The sequence below is a fragment of the Populus trichocarpa genome, chromosome 5 (assembly GCF_000002775.5).
Source record: "Populus trichocarpa isolate Nisqually-1 chromosome 5, P.trichocarpa_v4.1, whole genome shotgun sequence".
NCBI lineage: Eukaryota > Viridiplantae > Streptophyta > Magnoliopsida > Malpighiales > Salicaceae > Populus > Populus trichocarpa.
The window spans coordinates 3,973,935-3,997,760 of NC_037289.2; the positions used below are offsets into that span (position 1 = coordinate 3,973,935).

At 32.4% G+C, this 23,826-nt stretch overlaps 3 protein-coding genes and 1 long non-coding RNA gene across 5 annotated transcripts; 2 read left to right on the forward strand and 2 right to left on the reverse strand.

Moving 5' to 3' along the window:
- Nucleotides 1–7,287: 7,287 nt before the first annotated feature.
- Nucleotides 7,288–12,693, forward strand: LOC7479138 (mitogen-activated protein kinase kinase kinase 3). 2 transcript variants are annotated; one of them, XM_052453137.1, is made up of 12 exons: nt 7,288–7,918; nt 8,633–8,706; nt 8,749–9,010; nt 9,365–9,452; nt 9,584–9,646; nt 9,816–9,976; nt 10,073–10,148; nt 10,670–10,729; nt 10,891–10,998; nt 11,116–11,352; nt 11,877–11,983; nt 12,077–12,693. In XM_052453137.1, the coding sequence occupies exons 1-12, from the start codon at nt 7,521–7,523 to the stop codon at nt 12,327–12,329; spliced, it is 1,887 nt and encodes a 628-aa protein (XP_052309097.1). In that variant the 5' UTR covers nt 7,288–7,520; the 3' UTR covers nt 12,330–12,693. The 2 variants fall into 2 exon arrangements, with proteins under 2 accessions (XP_052309097.1, XP_024457495.1); XM_024601727.2 differs by having other exon boundaries at nt 7,289–7,918; nt 8,633–9,010.
- Nucleotides 12,694–12,810: 117 nt separating this feature from the next.
- On the forward strand, nt 12,811–19,114 carry LOC112327549 (disease resistance-like protein DSC1). The gene is made up of 4 exons (XM_024601319.2): nt 12,811–13,036; nt 13,166–13,236; nt 15,274–15,402; nt 18,680–19,114. Exons 1-4 carry the CDS (start codon nt 12,811–12,813, stop codon nt 19,112–19,114), a joined length of 861 nt encoding a protein of 286 aa, XP_024457087.2.
- A 2,761-nt stretch (nt 19,115–21,875) lies between these two features.
- LOC127905400 (uncharacterized) lies at nt 21,876–22,450 on the reverse strand. The gene is made up of 3 exons (XR_008059375.1): nt 22,383–22,450; nt 22,109–22,313; nt 21,876–22,011 (listed from the first exon to the last, which is right to left on the reverse strand). It is a non-coding gene; the product is annotated as an uncharacterized LOC127905400 (long non-coding RNA).
- A 119-nt stretch (nt 22,451–22,569) lies between these two features.
- LOC112327550 (uncharacterized) lies at nt 22,570–23,826 on the reverse strand. Its single transcript, XM_024601320.2, has one exon. It carries the CDS (start codon nt 23,824–23,826, stop codon nt 22,570–22,572), a length of 1,257 nt encoding a protein of 418 aa, XP_024457088.2.

Below are 23,826 nucleotides of genomic sequence, written 5' to 3' on the forward strand. Positions count from 1 at the left end.
ATTCTCTTATATATCATTGTGAAACAATATAACATTTTTTTTTTTTTACAACTAGAGAAATAACATTCTTATTACAACTAGAGATGATTGTTTTTATTTAAAGAATGCAAGAAGTTAGCAATCCAATAATTTCAGAGCTAAAAAATAAGTACATAAGATAAGTGGATGAGCATCCTTTAAAAATAGTGTATCATGGTTCCATTTTATACAAATAAATAAATCAAAGCCATAGACTAAGGTTGCGATTGTTTTTCACTGACTTTTATGTTTGTGGTGAAACAAACACAGAAAGATATTTGATAACAAACCAAACTGTATTTTGTACTGCGGAATCCATTAAAAAATTGAGTTTGAAATGCAGTTTTTATATGATTTTTTAATTGAGTTTTGTAAAACTCTGTTTGTTTTTGCGTTTTAAAAGCGCTTTTAAAAAAATTAATTTTTTTATTTTTTTCTTTGCTTCAAATTGATATATATTTTGTGTTTTCAGATCATTTTGATGTGTTGATATTAAAAATAATTTTTTAAAAATAAAAAAAAATATTGTTTTGCTATATTTCCAAGTAAAAAGCAATTTGAAAAGCAACTGCAACCACACTTCCACCAAATATTTTATACATGTTTTTGCTACACATAAAATTTAATCATAATTTTTATCAAACACGTATCTAAATCCAACTAACTATAACTAGCCATATATTTTTTAAAACTTATATTTTTAAAACTACAACTACAAAAGCTATCTAAAAAACAAATACATTCTAAGAAAGCTCAAGCACAAGATAATAACCCTGAAAAATACACAAATATAGATGGAAAATAAATGTAAATATTGTCTAACAAGAGAGGTTTATATATATATATATATATATATGCTCTATTATTTATATTTATATTATATACTAAATATAAATAGATATGTAATTATAACTGACAAGGATTAAGACGAGGATTTCAATTCATAATTAAGAGTGTCCCGTGCTTGATTTAATTTAAATCCAATGAATCCAATTATTGCTCCCTTCATTAATTCCTACGTTTTGTGCCCATAATCACTTCATATAGTCAATAATTTTCACCTGAAAGACAAAATGTATTAATTTTCAGCTGATGGCCGTGAACCTTAAAGTGCCCCGTTACCTAACTTGAGAAAGGAGAAGATAAAATGTGCTTAAATTTTACATCAAGCATTTTCAATAGCAAATTGAAATATAAGAGTGTAAAAGTATTATATATTATAATATATATTTCGAGAAGTGAAATTTTAAAATTTCCTAGTTATTTACTAAATGTAGTGGGGTAGTTTATGAGATTTATTATTTTCTATAATTAAAATATAAATTTTCATGAAAAGTTATATTTAATTAAATAAATTATTCTTTTCTTAGTCAAGCATTTTCATTTTTTTTTTTTTGAATTACCAATGACATGTTTTTTGAATTAAAAGTAAAGGCAATTAAAATATATTTTTTTTGTAAGATTTTTAGTAATCTAAGATGCCGTTTGGTAACGTGGTTGCGGGTGAGGTTCACCCGCAACCACGTTAATAAGCGTTTGGTAACCAAAATAAAAGTACTTTTAGTGGGTAGGACCCACATGGCACCGCTGGTTTAAGAAAAGCAGCATTTTGATGCTTCTCGTCTGGAAAAACAGCAACAGTGGAGCATGGCTCCACTGTAGCTGTTCACTAAAATGAACAGTTTTTTTTTAAAATTTTTTTTTTTAATTCACTCGCACTGTTCACAAGAAAAGTTTCACTATTTTGTTTTTTGAAAAACCAGTACAGTTAAGTGATTTCACTCATATTATTCACGTGAACGTGAACAATATTTTTGAATTTGTTTTTTAAAAAAATTAGTTTAAGGTGAATTAAATTTACTCGTACTGTAATCTCAATTTTTATAAATGATAATATTTTACCTAATTTTATTGCACGCTCAAAAAAAATTAGAAAACTGTAGTTCTTGTCGAATGAATTTTGTACGTAATGAAATTGTAAATTTTTTTTTTTAAAATTGAGTTTTACTCGAAAAACTAGTATTTAATATTATTTAATAACACTACATAAATTAGAAGGATATCGCATGATGACGTAACATTTGTAGAATTTGATCGCAATTCAAATTATGTTCTTGCCGGGTCCAACCCAGTTAAAAAAAAATCAGTTTTTATTTTTATTTTAATTGTGTTTTATTCAAAAAATTAGAAGGAGATCGCTTGATGACGTAACAAAAACTTCAGTTTTTGTTGTTGCGCGCTTAAGAAACCATGGAAAATATAGTCCTTATTTGATAGATTTATTTCGTATGTGATGACATTGCACATAGTTTAATGGAATAATAAAAAAATATTTGATATCAATATTATTTATTTCATGATGTAATAACAGTAGTTAAATCTACAATATTTAAATTAAAAATCATTCATATATTCATTTAAGATTATTTTGCATTTTATGTTCATATCTAGTAATTAATAAAATGATTGCTAATATTATAAAAAAATGCTATAATCTTATTTAAAAATAAAAACAAAATCAAATGGTATTTAATATAATAATGTTTTAAATACAATATCAGTTATTTAAATACAATATTAGAATCGTCAGTAAGAGTAGCTTTTGTTTCTACCCATTTCAAAACATAATCAACAACAAGCAATATATAAATAAACCCCAATAAACTAGAAAGAGGTCCTATAAAATCCACACCCCACACATAAAAAAATTCACAATACAACATAGGTGTTTACGACATTTCATATCTATCAGACAGACCACCTACTTTCTGACATTATTCATAACTTTTACAAAATTTATAGGCATCTTTAAATATTATTTCCTAGTAAAATCCACTATCCAAAATTTTTCTATTTGTTCTTTTAGATCCAAAATGTTCACCAAATGCATAGTTATAACAATAAGTAAGAATGGAATGAATTTCATTCTTAGACACACATCTTCTAATAACTTGATTTGATCTTATTTTGCAAAGATAAGGTTCATCCTATATATAATACTTAGAGTCATTTTTCACTGTTGGCCTTTAATTGATGATTGTTGAGGAGAAAATGCTAATTTTTCATGGAAAGGGGTTAAAAAGGGTTGTTGGTTTAAGGTCTACTAGTATTTTAGGTTCGGGTGATCTTTCCACTCGGGGTTGTATTGATTGGAAAATGGTTCATATCTCTTTTGTTGGCTATTAAATCCACTCATGGTATTAACTTAAGGCATGTCATCATCTTATAATTGAGGGCATCTATCAGTAGGATAGTCCAGAAAAGAGCAGATGTCGCAGACTTTGACATATCTAACTTGTCCTAAAACAACTTGTCTAACAAGAGATGTTAGTTTTGAAAGTTGTGTCTCAATATTAGAATGTATTACCTCAATAACTATTTTAAATGAATTAACATGAACTCCAAATTGTTGTGGATTCACTGTCATTTTCAAGATTAAATCTTGTACTTCTTCAGGAGTCTTTTCTATGCGTGCTCCTTCACTTGCTATGTCAATCATGCTACAATCCATAGGTAACAATCCCTCATAAAATACAGCAGCAATAATTGATCAGAATTTTGATGATGAGGGTAACTTGCGTAAAATTGATCAAAACGCTCTCAATATTCATACAACGTCTCACCGTTATTCTGGTGACTTCCACTGATTTCTTTTCTGATGGTACCTGCACTTGTAATCAGAAAGAGATTTTCCAAAAACTTCATTTTTAGATCATGCCATATATTGTAATAGATTCGGATGGAAGCTAATAAAGTTAATTATTTGCCTTGTTTGCTAAAAAAAATGGGAAAGCTCTCGGTTTAATTTGTTCATCTGTTACTCCTTGCGGCTTTATGGTCGATCGAGCAAACCACATGAAATTCCTTCAAGTCTTGTAGGGGTCCTCACATGCAATGCTACGAGAAGTAGATAGTAAATGAATCAAACCAGATTTTAACTCAAAAGTTACATCAATATTTGAAAATTCAATGCATAAAGACTACCGATTCATATTGGGAGTTGATAACTCCTTTAATATCCTTTATTTTGCCATGTTTTTGAAAACTTCTTCTTTTCTTTCGCTTTCAGAATTACTTGTAAAAAATATTAAGGTTAACAAGTTCTCCTCTCGTATTTTTGCCTTCCTATTTACTTGTACAAGAATATCTTGGCATAAATCAGTTCATTATTAAAGAAAAATTTGATAAAAATTTCTCTGACAATGGCACCAAGGAAAATGAACTTTATAATTGAAACATAAATAATGAAAAACTATAGGGACCAAATAAATTAAATATTAAGGAACTAAAATGAATTGTAACTAAAGCTATAGGGAATATGAAAACATAAAAAGTTTTAGGGGTCAAAATAAAAAAATTAAAAATCAAGGGTTGTTAATAGAATTCAACTAAAACTAAAGGGACCAAAATAGAAGATGTGAAGATTTATGGGACCAAAATGAACTTTGAGTAGACTAAAAGGACAAATATGGAAACCATAAAAAATCAAGGGAACAAAATGAACTTTTATTGTTCAACTGAAAAAAAACATAAAGATCAAGGGTAGTAGATGGAATTCAACTAAAACTAAAGGATCGAAATAGAAAATGTAAAAAATTAAGGGACCAAAATAAACTGAGTAAATTTAAAAGGACAAAATAAATGAGTAATCACACCACTTGGACTTGAATCTCGCTTGAAATTAAAATTCACTGTGCTGCGACCCAAAATGAAATATATATATATATATATATATATTAATAAATAAACTAAAAAACTAAAAAAAATAAATAATATATATAGGAGGATCTAACTTATCAAACATGAATCAATTAATATCTATGATTATCGTATTTTTTTCGTTCTGAATACATACTTTTAATGGTAAACTCATTACATAATTAAAACAGTACTAATATAGTTTTAATAATGCTTTATGTGTTGTAGCACATGACTTTTGCTAGCTAAAAATATGTTCTCGCATATAATCTATCAGTAAAGCATAGAACTCATTGGAACTGGAAAAAAAAAAAAAAAAGAGGGTTCAGTGTATGCATATTGAACAGCCTGTGTGATGAGAAAAGGTATGTATGGTGCACCATCAAGACGTACGAATGAAATCCGTCTGGGGTTGGCACAAATTAATCTCATGGTGTTATATTGTTTTTGAAAGTATTGTGCACCATCAAGACGAATACAGCATAAAAATAACTGGCTTCACACTGACTTTCTTGATTTTTTTGGATAAATTTCACACTTTTTTTTTAATTTAATTTTCAAATAGGTATATAGTGCATTTTACCGAGTGAAATCCAAGTTAGCATCCTCTTTTATATCCCATTATTAAAGAATCTTTTTGAAAATATGGTTGCAGTTATTTTTTAAAGTATTTTTAACTTAAAAATACATTAAAATAATATTTTTTATTTTTTAAAAATTATTTTTGATATCATTATATCAAAATGATATGAAAACATTAAAAAATATTAATTTAAAATAAAAAAAATAAAAAAATATTGAAATAGTTACAAATCCAAGTTAGCATCCTCCTCATTGTCCAATCGCTGAAATAGTTATAATGATGTTTATAATAAAAAAAGTTAAAAAAAAAATTGTAAGCTTTGGTTATTCCTGAAGAATTTAAAATATAGCCTTAGTCCCTAAGGAAAAGGGATTAGTTAATTCAGAATTAAAAAAATAAATTATAAATTAATAAGTTTTGGAGAATATATAATTAACCCTATAACTTTACCCCCTCCTCTTTTAATATTATTTTGTTAAGCTTAGGTAATGCATGATATCTAATGGTGATTAAGTGACGTCCGACATGTAAACTAAATCCATAGGGACATATTATCAACGTGCACGCTTTGAGACTTTCCTTTCTCTTTCTATATATCTTTTTAATAACAATCACACTTGCATTATTTAATAATATAATTTCTCAATTCTAATTTTTTTCCAAATATTAGGTTCAACAACCCTTAAATAATAACAGGATTTTTTTTTCTTGAATATTTTATTAATAGAGTCTTGTAATAGAATCCTCGCTCATTGGTTTACAAAACCTTAAATTCATCCACGTATATGAGATAGTATAATATAAATCGCTCCAAAGAAATAATAATAAAATAAAAGAGCAAAGGAAAAAAAATTGAATCAAGCCGGCTTGCGTTACAGTTAATTTAAAAAATTTATAATTCAAAACTTAATTTAAATTGAATTTTAAATTAAATAAAAAATATTAATTTAGTGAAATTTAATTTACATCAAATTAACGCATTAATCGTGTAAAAAAATTAAAAAAATGAATAAATTAATTTTTTTAATTCAGGAACCGATTCAATATGCTAGAATTTTTTCTAAATTAATCATTATAATAAAATATGTTTGAGGTTGTGATGTAATTTGTTTATTATTATAATTTGATTTTTATTTTTTTAATATTTTTAGATCGTTTTAACATATGATATTAAAAATAAATTTTTTAAAAATAAAAAAGTTATTTTAATATATTTTTGAAAATAAAAAAATACTTAAAAAAAGTTCATGACTCTGCTAAAAACCTCTAAATATTCATACAATATATGATAAATAAATAAATAAACACCTTTTATTAATAAAAAAACTGCTACCCACACGTAAAAACCCCACTCTCTGTCCCCTTTCACTTCTGTCTGAAAGTTGAAGAAAAATATTAAAAGAAAATTGCCACGTCATCACTCCTTCTCTTTATCCAACCACCGCCTGCCGCCTCTTCCTTCTCCTTAGCTGTTCCTCACTGTAGCCTCTGGACCCCACACTCACCTTCTTCGCTTTCTCTCTCTGAAACCCCACTTTTATATATATATATATATATATATATAAAACTCATATAAACAATAACATTTGTATCATTTTTCCCTATAGTTTGGCATGTGATCTAGATTCTTGAAAGTGAAAAGTAAAATTCTCTTTTGTTTTGAATTAGAATATTATTTATTACAAAACATAAAGTAAACCCCACTTATCATGTTTTTTTTATATATATAAAATACTAGATCAGAAATTATTTATTTATTTTCATTTGATTGATTTCGTTTTTAAAATTATTTTAAAATTGAAATTGGATTTATCGATATTTTTGAACATTTTTTTATAAGAATAAAAGAAAATGTACGAGGATTATATTATATTAATCTCAAATTAATGTGATTAAGAAACGGATGCTTCAGTTAAAACAATCTTACTCAAACATAGAAATGGAGATGAAAACGTGTTTTTAATCTACTCTCAACTAATTATAAGCAAAACCTTGTTACAGAGCAATTAAGATGAGTTCTCTCTCTAGAAAGTTAAGTAAAAATCTAACCTTCTCTCTCTAAAAAGACACCAAAAAAGTCTCCTTTTTGTCCTACTTTTCTTTCTTCGAAGTCTCCTCTGTACACACACAAAGAAAGAAAATCATATCTTGTTCTCTATTTTGGCTCGGAAGTTGATAAAGTTTGCATATTTGCAATCTTGCAAAGCAAAAAAAAAAAAAAATGCCTGCTTGGTGGGGTAAAAAGAGCAGCAAGAGCAAAGAAGGGAGTAATCAAGAGAACCCACATGGAAAAAATGATAAAAAACTCTTTAAAATCAAAGAAAACAAGAGGAGGAGCAGTCTTGATGAGGCGGCTTTGAGGAAGAATTCACCACGTGCGAACAGGGAATTTTCTGGCAGTGGTGGCTTATCCGCGTTTTCGGGTTTTGATTCGGATGCAGGTGAAAAAAGAGGGCTTCCTCTGCCCAAACCATTCACGAGTGATCTTGGTGGTGGAGGAGGAGGAGTCGGGTTTGGATCTGGGTCGGTTTCTGTTTCTAGTGTTAGCTCTTACGGGTCATCTGGAGGTGAAGATCATGATAATAATCAGAGTAGTAATGGTCTGTTTGATGGTTACAGGTTAGTGTTTTTATAGAATTATGGGTTCGGTTTTTATATTTTGGTGGGATTTGGAATTCTGGGTTAAATTCTGATTTGTGAAATGGAGTTGTTTTTGGATATGAAGAATAGACTTGAGCTATTTTTAGGGGTTTTTGTTTGAGTTCCGAAAAAGGGGTATTTTTAAATCTTTTCTCTATGTTTTTGTGTCAGAGTATGGTTTGTCGTCTGAGGTTGCTGTCTCTTCTGTTTTCTCAGCTTTTTTGATTTCTGAACTTCCAAATACCTTGTCCTTAAATCCCCTGCTCTCTCTCTTTACCGAGTTTTCCTGTCAGAGTTTGATTGCTTTGGATGGGAGCTTTCTCTTTCCAATCAAATATTACTGATTTGGATTTTTCTTACCTGTTTGGACAGTCTTATGATTTATTGGACTTGTCCTTAACCATTTCAGTTTTCATTCGGGCATAAGATCAGGGGTGAACGTTTTTGTTAAGGTTTTAATCTTAAAATGATGTGTGAATTAAAGATGTCTACTTTATTGTAAAAGTATCAGCTTTGTTCTTTTGCTTTAATTGTTAGTTTTAAGCAATGGATTTTCTGCTCCATTTGCAATATCTAGAGACGGGGTTTGTTGTATGTCACAATCAGCTTGCTGATTTGAAAATCTAATTGGCTAAGCTTTACAAATCTGTAATTCTGTATGTTTCTCAAGTGCATCTGCCAACTGCAACCCAGGTTATCTGTAGATCATAAAGGACACGGTGGGGGTTCAAGGAGTCCTGGTCCAGGTTCGAGGAGTCCTGTTCCAGGTTCGAGGAGTCCTGTTCCAGGTTCGAGAAGTCCTGCTCCAGGCTCGAGAGCAGCAAGCAGGCCTACTTCACCTCTCCATCAACTGTTGGGTGCTTTAAGCATAGACTCCTCAACTGGGAGGCTGGAAGATGGGAAGAACGAATGTCATCCGCTGCCTCTTCCACCAGGTTCTCCCACTAGCCCTCCTTCCTTGCCTGGCCCAAGAACTGCTGGAGCGACAGAGATGTCTACCTTGTCAAGATGGAAGAAAGGAAAGCTCCTAGGAAGGGGAACTTTTGGACATGTTTATCTTGGATTTAACAGGTAATGTCAATGATTCTTGTGGGACTAGTTAGCCTAATCGTAACAAGTTTTAAGTCTTAATAAAATACTACTTGATGATGTTTATTGGCACGATTTACTCATTAGTAGTCGGTGCTTGGAGACAATAATAGTTTTTTGGTATTGATTTTTTCTGTTTTAGTGTATCCATTTTATGGAATGTAATGTCTTTAAGTTATGTAAAGTGCCAATTACTGTCTCCATCTGCTCAAAGGGGGGGGGAAAGAGCAAAAGGCAATAGGAGTGCAACAGATCCTACAACACTGTTTTTATTTATGCTGTTCCTCTTGCAATTTATGGCTTTCTCTTCTAAATATTGTTTTGCAACTTAAACAGCGGGAGTGGGCAGATGTGCGCAATAAAAGAAGTCACGGTTATTTCAGATGATTCAACATCAAAAGAATGTCTCAAGCAGCTGAACCAGGTAAACTTGTTTATGGCATCAGATTCAGCAAACAGTATTATAGTATAGTTTCTACACATGCATTTTCTGGTTGTCCTTTAGATTTTTTGGTGATTGATGATGCATTTCTAACTGCTGCTCCTTGCCAACAGGAGATAAATTTGCTTAGTCAGCTGTCACATGCAAACATTGTTCGTTACTATGGAAGTGAACTGGTATGAGTTACTTTTGCACATGAAAGTCTCATGTTTTCACACATATGATTGAGAGGGATGATTGAAATCCATTTCCTGACATCTTAACTTCTATTTTGTTCAATCCGAGTGATCAATTGTGTATACTGGACCCTGATTCTGTAATCTCTTTGCCTTTTCATTTTCCCAGAGTGAAGAAAGGCTTTCAGTTTATCTGGAGTATGTCTCTGGTGGTTCAGTCCACAAGTTACTTCAAGAATATGGTGCCTTTAAGGAACCGGTTATTCAAAATTATACCAGGCAGATTCTTTCTGGGCTTGCCTATTTGCATGGAAGAAATACAGTTCACAGGTATGTGTTAACTGTAATTATGGTTAATAGTTTGCATCTGAAATCACAGTTTCTTCAGTCTTTCCATTGTTTTATGAAATGTGTTGTTCATGGCAGGGATATCAAAGGTGCAAACATATTAGTGGACCCTAATGGTGAAATCAAGTTGGTGGACTTTGGCATGGCTAAGCATGTATGTCTCGTCTGCAACAGATTTTAAAATATAAAATATTTTCAAAGAAATATTGGACTTACTTAATTGCCAATTTACTCCAACTCCTTAGATGTGGAAGTAGCTAAATAAGAGAGTGTATGTTTGTGCAGATGATGCTCTCTTTCATGAGCATTTTGTCATGTGTGCACCTTAAAATAACAAATAGTTGGGATTCAAGTATTCTTTTCCTTTTAATCAATCTTCTGGAGACATTATGTTTATTACAAATTGCCATTAAACTTGTGTTTTTATGTTAGGGAGATTTTTTCTTTTCACTTTTAATGTAACATAAACTTTAACAATGTCACATGAGGGTATAAAGTGCATGCAATGTTAGAAAACACTATATCATAGGGTGTCCAAGATAATTTTCCCTAAATATTAACTCTATAAATTTTGCCGTGTTTTTCACCATTAGTATCAGATACTTTTTTTCCCTTTTCCATCTCTTTTTTTGGCTTATAATTGAAAGTGTTTTAATTTGTGTTATTTTGAATTAGATCACGGCATGCTCTTCAATGCTTTCATTCAAGGGAAGTCCTTACTGGATGGCGCCTGAGGTAGCCTCTCTCTCTACCTCTCAAGAAAAAATACCTTTCCTTGTCCTTTGCCTTACTCAAATCCAATCTTTCAGTCCATTTTTAGCCTTTCATTCTTCTTTTTCTTCTTGTTTTTTTCTCTTTAATTAATGTTACTGTTTTTCTGGATACTCTTATTTCAGGTGGTGATGAATACAAATGGCTACAGTCTTGCAGTAGATATATGGAGCTTGGGATGCACGCTTCTTGAAATGGCAACATCAAAACCACCATGGAGTCATTATGAAGGGGTGCGCCTCTGAAAATTTAGAACTTATAGAAGAAATTGTGTTGTGGCTATTGCTCTGTCATTTCCAGTTTTAAAGTGCCCCTTATCAAAGACTGTTTTATCCTTTTGAATTTAACAGGTTGCTGCAATATTTAAAATTGGAAACAGCAAAGATATGCCAGATATACCTGATTATCTTTCCAATGATGCAAAAAGTTTTATAAAGCTATGCCTGCAACGAGATCCATCAGCGCGGCCGACAGCCTTTCAGTTGTTGGACCACCCGTTTATTCGGGACCAAGCAACAACAAGAGTTGCGAACATCAACATTACTAGGGATGCCTTTCCCAGAACTTTTGATGGAAGCCGCACACCGGTATGCCTCTTAGATGCGTAGTAACCTAATATTTTAGATAGGTGTTTGCTCCTCCCAAATGAGCTGAACTTTAATTTAATATATAACAAGGGGATAGATGATTTACGTAACATGATTATTAGAAGGAATTTGTGACATGCTCGTGGAATTCACAGTAAAGCAGTGTTTATTTAGTGAAAAGTGTACACATGCTAAACAGCTACGTGGTATTTCACCAGGCTATTCAATCTCCTTCACCAAAAGCTTTTGTGCTGTAAAAGAATTGTCCAAGAAAGTTTTTGTTGCTTCAAATGCAATATGAGATTGAATCTATCACGTTTACTACATATCATTTGGCAATTGTAGACCCCTATAGTATTGTTACTAAGATTTTATTAGAGTTTGTGTATGTGAAAGAGACTTGTTGCAAAGTTTTCACTGCTGCTATATCCTTAAGAACTTTAGCATTAGCGCTTTTAGTCCTTTTCTTTTCAACCTAAAGTTGCACACTATCTAATTGCTTAATTATTATATCATCTGAGCAGCCAGTCTTAGATCTGCACTCCAACCGAACAAGTGCCAATTCTTGGGATGGAGATTTTGCAATGAAGCCAGGGGTTAATAGTAATACCAGAGCATTGAAGAATCCAAGGTAAATGGCACAGTGCCATTCATATATATATTTCCGCTCATGCTTTATAATCATTCCTGAGTTTTAAATTAACTCCAATTTTGTTGTGTGCAGGGATGATGGCGGAATGATCACATCTATGCCTGTATCTCCTTGTTCTAGCCCACTGCGACAACATGGGTCTGCATACAGGAATTATTTTTCTCCTCACTCACCCTATGCTATGGTAGGACAAAGCAGCTACCATGTAAGCGACCCCTCATTACATCCAATAAGACAAACTACATATACTCACGATCTTTTCTTTGATACCACCTTATTAAAAGTTCAAACACCTGGTACATCACCAAGAACGAGACCCATTTGAAGGAGTGTAAATATCAACAAAAATAGTCGAGCTGAACCCACACAGGTGTAACATCTAATGGTTCCTCTCTCTTTCGAAGAATCCGGCCATAAATTTTCTTTTTCCACCGAGTGAAGTTAGTGAACTCCTCTTTATAAACTCCTAAGAGGGTAGTGGGAGTGATCAGGGGAGAAGAAACTTAATTTTGATGCGGAGGGGGAGGTGCTGAATTTGTTGATACCAAGACAACTCTCTTCTTTGATTATTGTAAATGGCAGATGTCAGTTTGTTTGTAACATTCTTGTTGTAATCTAGTCTGTTGTATAAAGATTACTGCTAATACCAACTCTTTCAGCTAGATAATGAAAAGCATGTTGTTCAAGTACCCCCCCGATTAGGCCTTCTCCATTGTTATTTTCACTGTTTCTTTTGACTTTCATGGTTTTTCCTCAAAAAGAATTTTTAAGAATAATACAAGGGTGAACACTACATTTTATCTTGAATGAAGTTGCTGCAGCATCTATTGGCCTGTGGCCTGTGGCCTGTGGCCTGTGGTTTTCGTTCGAGGTATTGTCTGCTTGAGGGCCTAGGGGCGGTGGCCACAGAATCATTAGGGGCAGCTGTGTCTACCAACTGCAGCTGGGGAGCTCTGGATGGTCTAGACAGAGGCAGTTGTGATGGTAGACCTCTAGTCCTCTACTACAACTTGGAGTTTGCAAGTGGGACAGGCGGGAGGGCTGCTGTATCGATACTTTCCAGGACATTTTCATGATAGTGTCATGAAAACGCGTCAAATTTGAAACTTCTTGTGGGCATGATCTGTCTGATAATACCACTGGCAAATTTGATGTGACAAGGTGATGTTGGCAGCAATACAGCACTTCAGGAGGTTTTCACTAATGATGTCAAACGTACAATGCCAGCTAGTGTAATTCTATTTTGTAGCTTCTGTCAGCGATGGCTCCAAGCTACTCTCTACCCTCTACTCTACTCCCTTTGATGCAGGATTCCCTTGCCGGTTGTTTTGATAGTTACTTGCACGACCGCCTAGCTAATTTGACCTTTTTGGGAAAAAAGTTTGGAAAGGGATCATGTAAAAGAGAGATCCAAATTCAATCCAAGCGGTTAAATTAAATTTTTTTAATATATTTTAAATAAAAAATAATATAGCAGGCTATTTGTATACATCTAAACTAATATATTGTATTCTTCACTCTAAATATAATTTATTATTATTATTATTAAATGGTTAGGATACATGCGGATTAGTTGTTACTAGTTCTTAAACCTTGAGATTAAATCCTTTCTTATTTGGTTTCAAGAGAGGCTATCTAAATATTCATAATAAATTTTTCATTGCACATCCTTTATTTGATTCAAACAATAAAGATGATATGTGTGGATTAAACTCGCCATCTCCTTGAATACCTCAGAGGTTCGTCTAAACAAAAGTTGGGTTTTCATTTAAGGGAAAGCTCAAGTTCAGGTCAGTGGACAAAATTTAAAGCTTTGTGCATTCTGTGTGTTGGATTAATATGTTGATATTTGATATTATTATATTTATGTAAATATATATTTATTATTAATATAATATTATATTAATGAATCTAGAGTAAAGATAAAGTTTTTGGAAAAAAAATATTTTGCAAAGAAAATTATAAAGTTATTATAATTATGAGATTCGTATTGCATCAAAGTATTGTTCCTAAAATGTTCCTTGCCGATGCTCTCTTAAATACTGGACATTTATTAGAGCTGTAAAAACTGACATATTATGTTTTTTTTTTTATGAAAAAAAAGCAGATGTTCTCATAAGTTAAGATATAAAGGATACTTAAAACTAATATATAAATGCTTGTTATAAGACATGTATACTGAATTGACTTGCATGAGAATTTTATATAGAGATCATTTATGTCTATGGAAAAACTCATATGATATTGAGCCATGTTGTAAAAATCAAAGAAGTCGTCATCTAAATTTTATAAGTAAGAACTTAGAAAAAAAAACCTAATACTTGTCACCAAAAATTGGGTAATGAGATTGGTTACACTTTAAAAGTGTCAATACAAAAAGGTTGTTTATTTTGTCTAAATTCATGGGAAAATTATTTAATTTATTCTTGTGAATTATGACATTCAATATATTTTTAAAACTTGAGTTCAAGGATTTCTAAAAATATACATGTTAAAGAAAAAAAATCTGATCCAAGTTCAATTTATTTCATATTTATAATTCTTTTAAATTAAACTCTAAATTATGAAGGATGAACAAATTGAATCCAAAAAATAAGAAAAGATAAACAAATAAATATACATACATTAAAGGAAAGAAACAATTGTTGTTGTTGTTGTTACATGCATAAGTATAAACCTATCCTTAAAAGCAATCTTTTCACATATGCGCTTAAATTAATTATATTTACAAGTCCTCAAGTGAGATGATCCATCCATAAATCAAGTGAGTGGATTTAATTAATTCTATCTTGACCAAATTAACTAATTAAGTGAGAATACTTCAAAAAAAAGTATGATTAAAAATAAAATCCATGTTACAAAATTAATCAAGGTTAAATTTTATGTCATATTAATTATTTAAACTTCAAATATATTCTTAAAAAAAAATAAAAAGTCTAAATCTAAAGCATATTAACAAGAAAACAGCTTTTAACATTAAAGTTCATGTTTTTTTTCTAGTTTAATTCATGTCTAAATAATTTTTTATCCATTTCACCTTTTTAGATCATGATTACATATCATACAAATTCAAAATTAACAAGAATTTGAATAAAACTTTCAATTTTGCATCAATTAATCTCATATCATATTACACAAGAGATCCAATTGTAAAAATTAGAAGTTTGGTACAAATATCTAATTACAACATAGATTACATGGAGATAGAGTATAATAATCTTATCTAGGAGTACACTAAACGTTTGGTTTGCTACTTGTGCGTGTGGGAGCTCGTCAAAGGTTGGATTAGGGTGGTTCAAGTGGTGGTGGATGGAAGAGGAGGGGACGAAGCTGATAATTTGCTGCGTGTTCAGTTTGCTGGAGGAGAGAGCGAGCAACGGGCTATGAAAGATTCAAGTGTATGAAAAGAGATTTTGGTAGGGTTTTTGTGCTAGAAAGCCCTATCTTTCAACTGAGGGGGGTAACCTATTTATAATGTACGGTTTTAATTTTTAAGCTTATTTCTAAAATCAAAGAATATCTCCCTCTTCATTTTTTTTTCCTCTTTAGATTTTTCCATTTTATTTTTTCCTCTTCAATTTTTTTTCCATTTCTTCTCACTCAATTTTTTTTCCTGTTATCATAATCCAATTTTTGAATTTCCATGAAAATATATAAAAAATAGTAAATGAAAAATAAATTTGAGAATTGAATCAAGGCCACACAAATTGAAAATTTAAGGGCTAATAATGTTGAAGTTATAAATTTGAAAGTCAATTTGATTAAAAATTAGAAGAATTGATAAGTTTAGGAACTTAATTAAACTTTAATTTAGTTTAATTAATTAAATCAGGAGCTTAATTGAAAAACTATTAAAGTTCAAGGTCAATTTGGATCAAAATTAAAAGAAATTAAAGTCTAAGGACCAGAGTGAATAGATAATAATACTATAGGGGGTTAATTGATTTTTTCATGAGTAATTTTGAAAGAATTAAAAGTTTAGGAGTTAATTAAGGACTGAATTGGTTAAACTTGAAATCAAGGATTATTGTGTAAATGATGCTGAAATCCAGGGTCCAATTGCAATTGATCCAGGGGCGAAATTAGAAAAGAGAGGAATATTTCCATGAATAAGGGCCTAATTGCTAAATGTCAGAACTTCAGGGGGCAAATTGAAGATAGACATTTCAGCCGAGTAAACGACGCCGTTTTTAAGTCCACTGTTCATTCTCCCCTTCCTCTGAAACAGAGGAAAATTTGTGCGAGAAAATTGCCAAAAATGGCACCGGCCAGACCCAATCCCTTCACTAATCTCACCAGATCCAAGCCAAAATCACAGACCGGGTTGTCTACCACAAATCGCACGGGTGTTTCAGTTCCCTTCATCCCTACGATGCGCCTCTGGCGCTAGGATAAAGTTAATCACCAACAGTCCCACAATGGCAGGACTGTTGGTGTTTTCATTCCACCCAAACACGGAGCCAGAATAGTAATGATCTTCATCGCCATCCCCAGGAAGATATGGTTGAGATATGATATTTTTGGCCCTATAAAAAGCCAGCGAAGGACCAGAGCAAGGGGACCAGGAAGAAAACAGAGAGAACAGGAGACAGGAAAAAAAACAGAGAACCCAAGAAAAAAAACAGAGGAAAGACCATACAGAGAGAGCCAAAAACACAAAAAAACAGAGAAACCAGAGAGAAGGACGATCGGAGAGAAACGAAAACAGAAACAGAAGGGAATAAAGAAGCGTTGCCCAACCAGTGCACCATAGCCACCGGCTTCATCTCCAGCAAACCAGGTAAGCTTTTCTTTCTCCCACTTGCAATTATAATTACCTTGTCACTGTGCAAAGCATGCGTGAATAATTCACGCATGCATGCTGGTACGGTCAGCCTGGCCACTGTGCTGGGCCAGCGACCAGGCTGGATCAAGCCTATAAAAATAGAAATTATTGAAACCGGTCTGGGCCTGGGCCACAGGCCCATTCAACCTAATGTCGGGAACGACACCTATTATCAGGAGAAAATAAATTGATTTGTATTTTTAAAATTAAACTTGGACTACTATACAGATGGTAAAAATTGAGTGATGACAAAATATTGGAAAAATATCAATTAAAAAACACATCTTACAAGCATCATCATCATCATCATCTGCCTTACTTTGGTTTACAAGCTAAGCTAAGTATGCCGAGCATAAGAGGCAATTAGAACATGACCATTTACCTCCTAATCTAATTTTGGGTTTCTTTTAAAATTATTATTATTTTTTTAAAAACCAAAACAAAAATCAAAAAATGGAAAGCAACCAAAAAAATAAAAATATTAAAATGAAAAAAAAACCGACAACTTGGCAAAAACAAGTTAAAAAAGATTTCAAATACATGGAGAAACTAAGATGGAATTTCGAACAAAATTAGGAGCCCAATTGTTCCCATTATATATAATATTAGAAGACAATGTAGATTCAAGGTGAAATTAAATGATTATCGGATGAATTTGCATAAAAATTAAGTCTGAGGACCTAATTAGACTTTTAATAAGCCAATTTGATTTAATCATGAGCCCAATTAAAGGTTTAATGAAGTTTAAGAATTAATTTATGTTAGATTAAAAGAATTAATTAAGTGCAATGACTTAATTAGACTTTTAATGAGTCAAATAAATTTTATTAGGGGCTTAATTGATTAAAAAATAAGTTTAGAAGCCGGGTTCGGATTTAATTGAGAATATTAGAATTGTAGAGAACCAAATATAATTTTTACAAAGTCATTTGGGTAAAATAAGAGTTAAAATTTCAAGAAATTAGAAGTTTGGAGGTCCATTGGGAGTTAAATTAAAGAATTTCAAGACCAATAACCACTATGTAAAAAGAGTAGAAATTAAAGGGTATAATCAAAGTAGGGTGAGGGTGAAATTGAAAAGAATTCAAAATATTAAAGTAGATTGGGTTCCATTACAAAGCTCCAATGATTTACAGCCAAACTGAGAAATACTGTAATTTTATTATTCATCTTTTTCTCATTAAAACAAGAGAAAAAGATGCCAAACTACCCATCTTTCATCCCTAATATCTCTCTCACTCATGAAACCGTACCATAAAAATCTTATGCCATCGTATAGTATTATTACTTCACTCTCGCTTTAAATTTCAGCTCTAATTGCACCAAAAATACATGCATGCAGATTCTCTCCCCCAAAACACTACCCAACACTATTCTGCCTATAAATGCAGCCTTGATCCTCCATTTGACAGTTGCAGAGTAGGACTCCATTTGGTATTTTAACTTCACTCTAAGCTAAAATTCCAACTCTAATAACACTAAAAACACCTGTAGATTATCTTTTAAAAACACTACTCAACACTGTTTCGCCTGCAAAAACAGCCTTGCTCCATCCTTCGAATTGTTAGAGAAGAATTAGAAAAGCATACAGCAGTTAAATTACGAGACGGAATCCTTTCTTAAGTGTTAAAGAAAAAAGATTTGAACATAGGCACTCTCGCCTTACCCCCTCGTATTAAGGAAACGCTCCAGAAGAAAAAGTCCCTTATGGCTCTTGATGACGTGTGTAGTTCTCAACAAATAGCAGTATTGGCAGGAGAGGATTGTTTGCTTGGATCGGGAAGCAGAATAATTTTAACAAGTAGAGAGATAAGCAAGTACTTAAACCTCGATGTGCCAAAATATACGAGGTTAAGGAATTAGAGAACCATGAAGCTCTTCAACTCTTCAGTTCACACGCCTTTAAACAAACTCTTCCCAAAGAAGGGCTGGAGGAGCTATCAAAGAGGTTGGGGAGCTATGCTAAAGGCAATCCATTGGCTCTGAAAGTTCTAGGTTCCAATCTATATGACAAGGGTATGAGAGAATGGGAAAGTGAGATTGTCAAATGGGAAAGAACACTTGACATGGAAATTCAGAAAATTCTGAGAATGAGTTATGATGGAATAGATTCAGATGAAAAGAGCATATTTCTTGATGTTGCATGTTTCTTTAGCAAGGGCAGTAAATATCGGGTCCTAGAGATAAGGGAATGCGGCAGTTTCTTGGGCGAAAAAGCAACTCGTCGTCTTATTGATACATGTCTGATTTATATATCAGAGAACAAGATATATGAAGATACATGATTTGCTGCAGCAACTAGCACAGGATATTGTTTGCCAGGAGTGCATGAGCGATCCTCGAAAACGTATCAGACTATGGATTCCCGAGGATGTCCTTCATGTATTAACACATCATCAGGTATGAGTCTGGACTTAATTTGTTTTAGACATTTGTGTTCTCTATCTAGGAGATGAAGAATTATATAAAAAAGATCCAACGCGAGTTGTATTTAATTAACTTCTTTATATAATGATACCCTGTTACTGATATTTCTTTTCTTTTGGTTATTTGGGAACTGAAACAGTTGAAGCTTTGATTCCTTGAATTCTACCTTCCAAAAAATGAGGAAAACAGCATATTTCTTCCTCAGGGCCTTAATTTTCTTTCAGATAACCTAAGGATTCTCCGCTGACCAATACCCTTTGAAATCTTTGCCCATAATTGTTTTTCCAACAAATATTGTTGAGCTATAATTATCTGGAAGTCTTGATAGTCTACCAAACAACATTGGCCAGTGGAAATGTCTTATAAAGCTTGATCTAGGTTTCTGTCGTTAGCTAGCAAGTCTTCCAAACAACAATATTGGCTAGTTGAAAAATCTCGAAGAATTTAGACTTAGTTATTGTTGTATGCTAGCAAGTCTTCCAAACAGCCTTGACCAATTAAAATGTCTCGAAAAATTTGATCTTAGTCATTGTTTTCAGCTAGCAAATCTTCCAGACAAGATTGACCAGTTGAAATGTGTTAGAGGGCTCGATCTAAGTTCCTGTCATAAGCTAGCAAATCTTACATGCAACATTGGCCAGTTGGAATGTCTTGAAAAGTTGTATATCAAGCATGCATTGCAATCAGCTAGCAAGTCTTCCAAGTAACATTGACCGATAGATGTCTCAAAAAGTTTGACTCAGTCATTGTTGTGAGCTAGCAAGTATTCAAAACGACATCGGCCAGTTGAAATGTCTCAAAAAAACTTAAATCTTAGTTATTGTTCTAAGTTGACAAGTCTTCCATTCTACTTTGGCCAACTGGATTGTCTCAAAAAGCTAGATCTCAGCCACTGCAGTCAATTAGCAAGTCTTCCAAACAGCATTGGCGAGTTTAAATTAATGTCTTCCAAACAGCATTGAAAATGATATTGGCCGGTTGAAATATCTCACTATTAGACAATAATATAATTCATATCTTGGGATATTATCTAATAGCTTAAATTTTTGGGTTGAATTGGTTCTTTAATATGGTATCAGAGCCTTGATGATCAAGCAGTTACGAGTTTGATCTCACCATCCCTATTTATTTGAGAAACATCAAGCACAAGATAGTTGAGTCTGTGCAAGTTTCAAGCCCAAAGAGCTTTCACTTGAGGGGGTGTATTAGAGAATAATATAAATCATATCGTGAGATCTCACCTAATAGCTTAAGCTATTGGGTTGAAATAGTTTTTTGACATGATATCAGAGCCTTGATGACAAACGGTCACGAGTTTGAATCTCATCATCCTTATTTTTTTGATAAAAATCAAGCATAAGATAGTATGAGTCTGTGCAATTTTCAAGCCCAATTGACTTTCACTTAAGTATGCATTCTCATTTAAGAGTATAAATTGTTCTAATAATCATATGAAGTATGGTTCTCTTTCAATTCTTGGTTTTCTGCAATTCTCCACGTAGTAAGAGTATGCATTTACTTCTGAGTATTTCGATTTTAATATCAACACATTAAACTCAGAGTCTGTTGGAAGAAAATAGGTGTGGTAGGTGTTTATGAACAACAAAACAATATGCAAAACTAAAGAAAAAGAAGATTTGAGAGGAAAAACAATCTTATTAAATGTTTTCTCTTGTGTATTTATCTCTACACTTGTTAAGTTATGTTTCAGATTACAAGCCTATTTATAGGTCTCAAATCCTAGACAAACAAGGAATTAAACTACTTAAAAGAAATTCTAATCTGAACAGTAAACATATTCTATCAACTTAACTAGTTGACTGTTTTGAACCGGTCGATCGGTTCTCAACCGATAGATCAATTCCTCTATTTTTTTAGAAAAACTAAATCTGATTTAGTTTCAACATCCCCCTTTAAACCTGATTTCTTTATAACTCTCAACATATCTCTCATCTTGGCAAAAACATCATTTTTGAGTGGCATAGTAAAAATGTTTGCGACTTGATCTTAGGTCTTTACATCATAGTTTTGAAACCCGACCCGGTCATCGACCCGGTCAAGTGATTGGGTCACGGGTTAGATGGGTTGACCCGGGTCAACCTAAAAAAAAAAAAAACCTATAAAAAAAAACACATAACTAGTTACAATGCAACACTTACATAAACCAAATTTAAATTATAAACCAACAACATAAATTTAATTCAATATCCAAAACACAAACAAAATATAAATTCTAAAATATTTGAAACAAAACATCCAACCACATAAATTCTAAAATATTTAAAACAAAACATTCAACCACATAAATTCTAAATCAACAACACATTCACTTTTGTTGAATGAACACATTAAGTTCTTCTGTGTCCATAGAAGCAAAATTTGGATCAAATGTCGATGGAATTGAGCAAATCTCGTCAACACCTAATAAATCATCTGCATGCTCTTTTGAAACTTCATCGTCACAATCATCTTCAATATCATTAACATTTATGACATCTACATTTCAAACACAATTAATAAATAAATATTATGTGTTAAACAAAACTTTATTTTAAATAATATTTATCACTAAATAATCAATCATTAATTACCATCATCTAAAGTATCTTGCATGGTCATAGTTGATAGAGCTTGGTGAAAACTCTCTGCTTCTTCAGCTGTCAAGATTGACGGGTCATCTTCAACTACCCAATTTTCAATGTCACAAATTGTCTCAACATTAATTGGATCATAATTTCGTCCTTTCCAATAATTCCTATATATTAAAAGTGAAGATAAACACAATATAAGTATTAATAATATTACTAAACAAGATAAAATAATATTTAAGGAATTAGAGAAAAGAAAAATACTTTTGTTTCAATCTTAGATTGCAGTGGACGTAAACAAGGTCATTAAGCCTTTGGTGCTCCAATCTATTTCTCTTCTTGGAATGAATATGTTCAAACATACTCCAATTTCTCTCACATCCCGAAGAACTACAAGTTTGACTTAACACTCGTATAGCCAACTGTTGTAGATTTGGAGCGCTGGTTCCATATGTCATCCACCATTCATCTATATAAAAAAATAATAAGTAAAAGGAGACTATGTCAAATAATATTTTTAAATATAAAAATTATATACCTGGAGGCATAAGGGTGCGATTATTTATTGCGGACACTCGACCAAAGTCATGTTCAGCATTCCTAAACAACTTCATCTCACTTGTAATCTTACTTTGCAAAGGTAGATTTCCATGTGCATACTTCTCAAGAACATCTAGAAGTCCAGAAATGGTGCTCATATGTTTATCCATTATATTTACATCATATTAAAATCGAGGATTCAACCAAAATGCCGCAGCATAAAGATGTCTATAAAATTGTTCATCCCACCGATTACTGATAATGTCTATGAAAGGTTTCACTCTAGCCTTTCTCTTTTGAAATCTCCTCATTATTTCTTCTTTTGCATGATGAATAGCATCATACAAATATCCCATCGAAGGTCTATCATCACCATCAACTATTCGTAGAACTCGAATTAAAGGCTCACTCATTCGCACAATTATTGCACATTCTTCCCAAAACAGAGAGTCTAGCACACTCTCAACAAACTTTTTTCCTTTGCTATCTTTAGCATAAGCAGATGAGACCCATTCCCTAGATGTCGCCATAGCTCTCAACTCATCTTTATGAGCTAAAATGCTTTGCAATGCAATGAAATTGGTAGCAAAACGAGTAGGAGCAGGACGAAGTATTTCTTTTCCTCCAGTGAACTTCCTCATCAAATACAATGGATAACAATGATTATAAATGTACTTTGTGATACCAGAAGCATGCTCAACAACACAACAAACCGACTGCAATTTACCAATGTCCTGGAGTATGAGGTTGATGCAATGAGCAGCACAAGGAGACCAAAATATTGAAGGAAATTCTTCCATCAATAACTTGCCAGCAGCAACATAATTTGCAGCATTATCAGTCACCATATGCACAATGTTTTCTACCCCAACATACAAAACAACCTCTCTAAACAATTGATACAACAATCTAGCAGTCTTTGAGACATCTGATACATCCACGGTTTTCAAAAAAACTGTTCCTTTAGGACAATATACTAAGAAGTTAATTAAAGTCCTCCTCTTCTGATCTGTCCATCCATCAGCCATTAATGTGCAACCAGTCTTCTTCCAAATCTCTCGATACGTCTCAACATAAATCTTGACTTCATCAACCGCTTTTGCCAAGTAATAACCACGAATAGCATGCAAGTTTGGTCCTTTATAACCAGGACCCATGGTTGTTACAGCATCTATGGCATGCTGATAATACACAGAATTAACAACATTAAATGGCACACATGCATCAATCATCCACTTCGCTAAAGCAAGATCACACCGTTCAACTGCTTTCTTCCTTTGCCAACAATTCTGAATAGACTTTTGAGCACCAGGAGTTGTTCTCGGCATGAAATATGTCCCTAATGTTGCAGATTTCTTCTGCTTTCCACAACTTGTAGTCGATTGTTTTACAGTGCTGGTGCTTTGAATCTTTTTCTTTTTTGCAACCTTCGGTGGTAACAT